This window comes from Camelus ferus, chromosome 7 (assembly GCF_009834535.1).
Source record: "Camelus ferus isolate YT-003-E chromosome 7, BCGSAC_Cfer_1.0, whole genome shotgun sequence".
Lineage (NCBI taxonomy): Eukaryota > Metazoa > Chordata > Mammalia > Artiodactyla > Camelidae > Camelus > Camelus ferus.
Window position 1 is genome coordinate 61462567 of NC_045702.1, and position 9043 is coordinate 61471609.

Genomic DNA, 9043 nt, shown 5'->3' on the forward strand with positions numbered 1-9043 from the left:
GGCAGATTCAAAGATGAACAGAGCTTTTGGCTTGGCAAATTTACAATACAGCATTGATATTAAGACACCCATATAAATTATAATAGGAGAAAGCAAAGTAATGTTAAATGACTTAAGGATATATAGAATACTCTGGGGAGGGAGTGAGAGACAGAGAGGGTTTTTAGTGAGCCTCAGGAGAGCAGGAGGATTTCAAAAGACTGAAATCAGGTGGAGTGGAGGGACATTTTAGGTGGAGAGATCAGTATGACTAAATTCAGAAGGTGGGAAAATGAGGTATCATGTCGTGGACTGTTTAATAGTTAAGACTGTTGACTACATGAAGTCTAAAGGGTTTATAAATAAAGGACATCTACTAGGTTTTTCCTATATGTTTATCTTCTATCTAAGTGATTTTAAATATCCTCATAAGAATCCATCTTGGGTTCCATTTTACGTATGAGAAAAATGAGGTTCAAGTGTTGAAATTATTTGTCAAGGTCTCAACTAGAAAGTGGATGACTCAGGGTTTTCACTTAGAATAGTCTGGCTCCAAAATCTATTTCCAGTTGTTGGATGAAAGCTAGAGATGTTGGTTAGGTCTATATATGTTACAAAATGCCATAGCCAAGATTTTGTATTTTTTCAGTCAGGAAAAAAAGATATATGGAACACTTAAAAAACATAAATTGCACAGGCAAAACCCCTAGAGACAGACTACAATTAAGCAAACAAGCAAATAGATAAAATATACAGTATGCTAGAAGGTGACAGGTGCGATGGAGGAAAATTTGAGTGGGAAATAGAGATAGGAAGTGCTGGGGCTGGGGCTGGAGAGAGTTTTTGTAATTTTCCACAGAAGGAAAAGAGCTTCTCCTGAGGAAAGAAGATAAGACCACTATAGTTTATCCTGGAATTCCTTAATACACAACACATTTTTGATACATGTGAGTGTGTTGCTAGCCATTCATCCAGAGATCCAGAGTCTGGACTTGAGAAATTCACCAGTTCACTTCTCTAAGCCTTGATTTTCCGCACTCCAAAATGAAGGGATTGGACAAGAGTCAAAGATTTTTGTGGGGCATTTACTATGGCCACCGTGGGAGGGCACCTTGTTGGGAGCCAGACTCGGGATGACTTTTAGATACCCTTCCATACCAAATTATAGATAATTCTTATCTTGTTTTTAAAAGGTTGACAATCAACTAGCATTTCTGAATATTCTGATCACTGATATATCCAAAAACAGCACTGTACAATGTGGGATAGCAATACCAAACACTAACAACAAAAATAGTTTCTGAGTTGGGGTAATTAACATTTGCCTTTTACAGAAGCACAGGCAAGTTCTCTCGTAGTCATCAGCACAAACACAGTGAAATTTGGCTAATGAAAATTCAGTGAGATGCCAGGAGAAAACTGATTAGCAGGATGATACAGAGGATAGCTATTATTCTATCATCTTGTCCTTACACTGCTACGGGGAAGAGGACCATACGGGTGAATCTTCATGGGAATGGGATGGAATGGCATGTGTCCTAAAGGATTCTAGGTATTTTGTCTAATTCCATTCCCAGGAACTACACTAGTTAACACTTACTGGCTCTTATTATATGCTAGACAATATGCTAAGTGCTGTAGTTATCCCTAGTGCAATACTTAACTGCCAGGAAAAATGGGATAGGACCATTATTATCCCCGTTCTACAGCAAAAGAAACTGAGATTTAGAAAGATTAAGTAATTTATCCAAAGTCAGTTAGGCAGTACAGTGCTACAGCCAGAACTCTCTGGCTTCTCATAACCTCTATTTTAGTGATGGTTAAGTCCACTATCCTCCGTGACCACAGGCGGAACCCTGAAATCCAGTTGGTGGTTTGGGAAAAAGTCATGGCACTGGTTACAGGTAGAATTGGTAAGAATGCAGAAAGAGGTTACGTTAAAACCATTGCTGCAGACTGGGGGTGGAGAGAGAAAGGGAAACAGAAAACAAAACATCAACAACAAAAATCTTCACAGCACATACTCTGCAAGATACGTCTTCCATGAAATCAGAAGAATGGACTTGCTAACTCTGTAAGCAAGAGAAAGGTTGAGGAAAAGGGTAAGTCTAACCATGAAATTTCTGGGTGGACTTTGAAAGGGTAATGGAGAAACATAAAACATTAACTATAATGCTGGCATCCAGAATAAAATCAACTCATTCATAAAACACAGGAAAGGGATCAATCAATATTGTCAATTATGTGTTAAATTCTGTGCTAAGTATTTTAAGAAAAACATAGACTTATACATGATTACATTCCAACTTTTATTAAAAGCTGATATTTATAATTTAACAATTCATGTACATGCTCAGTAGTATAACATATGACCCCAAATTAGTATTGACATTAAAGCTCAAGATGTTCCAAGATTTTTTTTTTTTCTTTATGAAATCACACAGCCTCCTTTGAGCTCCTTGAAGGGATTTTTGTCCTCTGGTACGCCCTTTACTAGGGGGTCCTCCCCAGATCTCTCTTCAACATAATCCCTTACTTCTTCACAACATTTGGACACCTTGAAGGAAAAAAATTAAGAGATGACTAACTTGGTTTCATAGAAAATACTGCAGAATCGAAGAATGTATCTATAAAAAATTTTTTTTGGGGGGGAGATCATTAGGTTTGTTTCTTTGTTTAGTTATTTTTGGATGGAAGTACTGCAGATGGAACCCAGGACCTCGTGCCTGCTGAGCATGTGTTCTACTGCTGAACTATACCCTTCCCAATAATAACTTGAAATTTTTTCGTGTGTGTTACATGTTTTTTTTTTTTTTTTTAATGTGATTCTGCTTTCTGCCAATACATTTGTACTTTCTACAAGAAAAGAAAAAATAGCTACTCTCTCGCCTGTCCTCCTGGATATCTTAGGCAAAGGCTACACAGCTGGCTGTACTCCAGCTAGGGGTTCTCAGCAGACGCTGCCTCCAGCTTCTTTGAAGGAGACAGGATCCAGGGGTCAGAACACAGCTGACAACACAAGTCAAGAATGTTACCACAGTGAACATTGATTAAACCTTTTTCCTCATTCCAAAAATATGACCTATAAAGGTGGAAGGCAATGAATAATTGTTAAATTCCAGGCTTATCACCACTCCTGGATTCTCAGAAGTGTACACAAGTAATTTTATTTTAAGCTTAAGTCTACAATGATTGATCATGATTGTGCACTAGAAGGTGAGCTCCAAAGGGAACTTGGGCTGATTTGTTCACATGTATCCAGGCATCTAGAATAGATGGTGCTCAGTAAATAAATACTTGCTAAATTAAATCATTCATTTTGTTTTTGAGCTTGCTCCTTAGTCACCAGCGCCATTACAGTAATGACTTTGCAAAAAAACAGGCTTTCATATTTTAATGGACCCAGCCAGAACCTGTTAATGTACCATTTAACATCTTTTAGAGAGAGGGAATGTTCTATACGTATGTAAATATAAAAGTGTGTGTATGTGTGTGTGTATACCTGCATATGTACACATGGAACCAAATTATTCTTTTAACTATCAACTTACTTTCTTTTCACTGAATAGATCATTCATGACATTAACTCGAAGGTGCTTCATTTTTGGCAGTCCATGAAGTGACCATTTTTGAAATTATTACCTAAGGAATTTATTGCTTTATTTTAATAATATCTTTATGCCATTTTTGCATGAAAATTCCAAGCAACATTAGACAGAAGATTTAAGATTATTTTCCAACTCTTCAAACTTATCATCTACATATTAGAACAAATCATCTCTAACTGGGGCAAGGCATTGGTCAGGTGGCTCCTTCATGGGGCAACACTTGGAGTTTATGCACACATTTGCAATATGCAATAATTGAGATTCCTTTTTTTTTCTCTTCAAAAATTCAAAATTGAGATTTAGATACACTTATTTTTCCTTGTTCCAAACACCAGCTCTTTTAACCCCAACCAGACTCCAGGAACAGAGGAGTAAACTGCTCTTTTAATGCAGGAGTCAGTGAGGGGTTAGTTTTGATAGTGCCTGGCTAGGATCTGAGGATATGAGTTGCAATACATTACCTAAAATCTTACGGGCTTAAAAATTACTTCAGGGAGGCTTATTCTAAGCATGCAGAGTTTAATGCAGGATTACATGACGTGGTGAAAAGAGCGTGGGCGTTAGATTCAGGCCATTCCCGGTCTGATTTTGGCGCTGCCCACTTACCAGCTGGGTGTCTTTAGTTAAGATAGTTCATCTAAGGTCTAGTTACTTCATTTACAAAATAGGAGGGGCAACACTGGTTGGATTAAGTACCTGGCATACATAGATACTCAGTCAAATGGTATCTATTTTTAGCTATTACTACAAAGATTATCTTTCATCTTTGCCTATTATTTTCACTTAGCTTCAGAAATGTGTTAGCTTCAGAAATTGGATGCAGAGAGTTGTCTTACTCTGACAAGGCCACTGCCTTGATAGCAAAATAGATTAAGGCATATTATGAACCAGTCTGGTTCACAGATATCAATAACAATCTTTAAAATAGTAATTATCATTATATAATGTTAGTATCCCCATTTTATAGAAGAAGAAACAGAGGAACAGATAAGTTAGCTAATTTAAGTGACTGTTACACAGAAAGTGGTGAAGCCAGAATCTGAACCAGGGAAATGGTTCCAGAGGATATCCGCTTAGCCACACTGTGATACACTAGGCCGTCCCGTGTCAGAGCTTTGGGTCCAGGACTGGGAAGTTTGTGTGTGTGTGTGTACATGTAGTTTTGGCAGTCTGATATTAAATTAATTCGACTTCCAAGAGCAAAGACACATTGAATAACAGGGAAAAGGAACCCCTAAACCTGACAAATGACGATGTATGTGATGTTTACCCCAAGTCTTTACCTCAAAGGTCTATTTTATTTTCTCCAAATTGCAAAGATAAGGATTTTAATTTTTTTTGGTGTCTGTTCCAAGCTTTTGTGCTGTTTATAGATTTAATTTTATCTTTACAGCAAAACATGTTTTGCTTGTATGGAAAGGGCAATGGGGAAATTTGAGACAACTATAAACATAAAAGAAGCCAAAATTCCAATTTTTATTGGGAGTAAGAGTTTTGAACAAAGTATGAAGATAATACAAACTCCTTTTTTGCTTTGACCTAATTAAATGAATTTTTTTAAAAAAATACATAAAATATACTCTTATCACTTGTTGGAGGAGTTTTGGTTCTAACTTTCCCAAAGTGAAGAGATGTAAAATACATTATCTAAATTTTCCAAGCTTCAGTCATGGTTTGACAGAAACTTTCATTCCTTTGCCATATCTGCTCCTTCTACTGGCAGACTTTTGGTAACCATTTCCAAGATAATGGAAATACTAATCAGTCTAAAATAATCCTTATGCCAAAAGGGCGTATTCTGGGCTGGCAAATTCTGCTCCCCTCCAATGGTTTTTAATCTGATAGTGTTACAGTATCTCTAATTTAAAATAAAATTCAGGGGGGGAGGGTATAGCTTAAGCTGTAGAAGGCATGCTTAGCATGCATGAGGTCCTGGGCTCAATCCTCCGTACCGCCTCTAAAAATAAACAAATAAACCTAATTACCTCCCCCTGCCAAAAAAAAAGAAAATTCAAAAGAGAGCAACAGTTTACCAGCATTCTTTCCAGTGTCACTTCTTTCTTGAGCTGGTCAACTTCCATCTTCAATTTGTCCTTTTCTGTCAGGTCCTCAATATTGATCACTGGCATCTTTTGCCTGCTGAAAAGGTAGAAAGTTTACACACCCGAATTGCTGAACTTGCTCCAAGCAATGCCAGCCAACTCTTCCCGTAGCTCTTAACTTACTAAGTGGACTTTCTGTTCTAACTTCCTATGATAATCAATTTCTCATGAATGCCTTCTGAACAATTCTAGCACTGCATGCTAGCCTTGAGATTTTAAAGCTTCCTTATAATCCTCACTAATATGATTAAGCCAAGCATTTGACTCTATAAACACCTGCTAATAGGTTTGTGGGGAGAGGTCAGTTCAGTCAGTACATAGTCTTAAATAGCCAGTGCTCCTCCCTTTCTCTGTTTATTTGCACAGTGTAAAAACTTGAGTTTCCAACCCTCATCTCCAACTCCAAAGCCCTCTACCATATGATTTGTGCCATTTAAATTAGTTTGAGGTCATTCTGAGGACTGCCCATTAATCCCCTAAACCGCAAGAGTATTTAATCTGGTATTAACAGAAAAACATACAAAAAGTGTCATTATAAGTTCTTTATAAATAATGGATAGAAAGGTGAAGCGATAGAATGAAAATATAGCAAACAAACAACCTTGTAAATTAGAAATAAACTATCATATTGCTTAGAAGTGTTTTTCCATACAATACCTGGAATTTGTATGTAACTGTCACGATGAACTGGATAGCAATGATGAGCAAATGCAGCAGCTTAAAGGGGACGTGGTGAGTCTGATCTACCGATGCACATCACAGATGAACAGACTCTTCTGCCCTCTTGGCAATTTCTTCTCCCCAATCAGATCGATGGGCAATGGGAAAGATGGCACAGTAGCTGGTGACTCCTGTATGAAATTGTCTAGAAAATATTTCACTGTAGCCAAGTGGCATAATGCTTATAATCTCTCCTTCTTTGGTCTTCTCTTCTCTTGTCTCTCTGGTCCAATTTTTATAGTGACAAATTTTTAAGAAAGTAGACATATTCAGGTCACATGCTACTTCAGAAAACAACATCATATATCTATATAAAAATACTCTGCTAATTACATATCACCAATTAACCTATCTCCTTGTATTTGTATAGTATTTCATTTCCAAAACCTTTGAAGAAATATTATTTCCCTTCCCAATTTTATAATATCTTGCTCTTCTCTGGGAAAGAGGTAGTTGAGCATATTTTTAGGGATGAATGCCTACATAGGCCAGCACAGAGGAAGAAGAGAACACCATAAGCCAATGTTTCCGATATTTTTTATTTCTGCTATTCCGTTCTTATTTCAAGAAACAACATAACAATGAAGAAGTTATTACTTCCTTTGTAAGTATTGTTTGGTATTTGAGAGCCCATTCTCTATTTTATTCTTACCTTACTTTTCACTCCCTTCAGACTATCTACAAAAAATTCACTTAGTGAACTAAGCCAGAAAGAGAAAGAAAAATACCATATGAGATCGCTCATATGTGGAATCTAAAGAAAAAAAAATCAAAAACAAACAAAGCATAAATACAAAACAGAAACAGACTTATAGACATAGAATACAAACTTGTGGTTGCCAAGGGGGCGGAGGGTGGGAAGGGATAGATGGAATTTCAAAATTGTAGAATAGATAAACAAGATTATACTGTATAGCACAGGGAAATATACACAAGATCTTGTGGTAGCTCACAGCGAAAAAAATGTGACAATGAATATATGTATGTTCATGTATAACTGAAAAATTGTGCTCTACACTGGAATTTGACACAACATTGTAAAATGATTATAAATCAATAAAAAATGTTAAAAAAAATTCACAAGTGTTATCTATTTCTGCTCATCATTTTTACCTGTTGACATTGTCCTTTGTACAACTTTTCTCCATCTTGGAAATTTTTTTTCCACTTGGCAATGGCTTTGACACTTCCCACGTATAAAAATCATTTAAGGAACGCATTAAAATATGAGCCCAACCTAAGATACTTTGACTTGGGGTAGGGCTTAGAATTTTATTTTCTCTGTTCCAGAGAAGACCTACCATATATTGCCAATAAAATGATCATTCACTGGCACTTGCTAGCTGTGTGGGCCTGATCAAGTTACATCACCTCTCTGTGCCTCAGTTTGCTAGGAAGTAAGAGCAACAATAGTACCTACATGGCAGATTTCTCGAGAGGAATAAAGACTGCATAGCAGCGTATAGCAGGGAGCAAGCACGCCGTACATGTTAGCTGGTGCTACTTACTCTGTACCTCTAGACTCTCAGGTTGTGCTGTCTTACGTGTCATCTGCTGACAGGTAGCTATGTAAGTGTTCTTAAAGGACATCACGTGGACATGATTTAGCTCCTTTAATATCATGTGTAGAAGATGCTGTTGGGGCCCTGCCCAGATCCTCCCCTCAGAAGCTGGGGATGTTGACTGCCAAAGTTCTGCATACATTTATCCTTGGCTGATGGAAACCTCTTCAGCTGGTGATGCCTGGCCATTGTGAGTGTCCTGGAGCAGATGGCTGGCTGAAATGGGGTTCTAATAGCCCAAACCACTTGACTCTGGGCTGGAAAATCTTGGTGTAATTAAGAAACTTCCTGAGCACCCCATGAGTTCAGTATGAAGCTAGACTTCTGAAACCACATCTTTGCCGACCTCTCCTCCTTCATCCTGCTTTCCTCCTTCCTTCAGAGGTTTCTCCTGGAGCTCACCCTCAACACATCACTTGGACAAGGATCCCTGTCTTAGTCTCTGCTTCTAAGAACTCTAAGGCACAGTGGATGTTAAGGACATTTACAAGAGCATCCATATCTTTCATAACTTATGTCCTTCTAGGTTCTTGGCTGAGACCGTCCTATGATAAAAGGTTAATAGGAGAAAAACAAACAAAAGTTTAGTAACATGTATACTTCCTGCACACATGGGAGAGACCCAGGAAAACTGAGTAACTCAACAATACGGCCCAAGCCAGTACCTTCAATATCATTTCCAGCTAAAGACAAAAGAAGATGTTGGGGAGGGGGAGGTGGAGGAGGAGTCAGTTATGGGAGGTGATCAGGCAAAGCAAAGCAAACAGGGTTATGCAGATCTGAGTTGCTGTCTTCTCCACTGACAAGAGTTTTTAGAGATTTAGACTCATCTTCCTCGTCCTGGTACAGAAAGGAAGACACCACTACAAATGGAGATTTCTCTTAAAATGTGAATGTCTCTTACAAAAGGATGGCTTCTACTTGGTTTTCACAGCTTTTCCTGTGTCTGCTGTTTCTTAAAAATAATCAGTTCAAAATATTCCTTATAGCAGTGAGGTGGCATATTTTGGGGTGGCATAGTCTGCTTCCCTCCAGTGTCTAACTTCACTTTATTAGCAAATGATTTCTTTAC

The 9043-nt window shown here is 37.8% G+C and overlaps 1 protein-coding gene across 5 annotated transcripts; it reads right to left on the bottom strand.

The window, feature by feature from the left end:
- Positions 1–2269: 2269 nt before the first annotated feature.
- Positions 2270–7096, bottom strand: GNGT1 (G protein subunit gamma transducin 1). Of its 5 annotated transcripts, none has more exons than XM_032484393.1 (3): positions 6347–7096; positions 5621–5723; positions 2270–2536 (listed from the first exon to the last, which is right to left on the bottom strand). In XM_032484393.1, the coding sequence occupies exons 2-3, from the start codon at positions 5714–5716 to the stop codon at positions 2408–2410; spliced, it is 225 nt and encodes a 74-aa protein (XP_032340284.1). In that variant the 5' UTR covers positions 5717–5723; positions 6347–7096; the 3' UTR covers positions 2270–2407. The 5 variants fall into 5 exon arrangements, with proteins under 5 accessions (XP_032340284.1, XP_032340285.1, XP_032340286.1 ...); XM_032484394.1 differs by having other exon boundaries at positions 5621–5726; XM_032484395.1 differs by lacking the exon at positions 6347–7096 and adding an exon at positions 5813–6136.
- Positions 7097–9043: the final 1947 nt, after the last annotated feature.

Coding starts and splice junctions, on each gene's coding strand:
- GNGT1 (XM_032484393.1), bottom strand. CDS start 5,716: ATGCCAGTGATCAATATTGAGGACCTGACAGAAAAGGACAAATTGAAG. Junction 2,537..5,620: donor TGACACTGGAAAGAATGCTG/GTAAACTGTTGC, acceptor TTTTCCTTCAAG/GTGTCCAAATGTTGTGAAGA.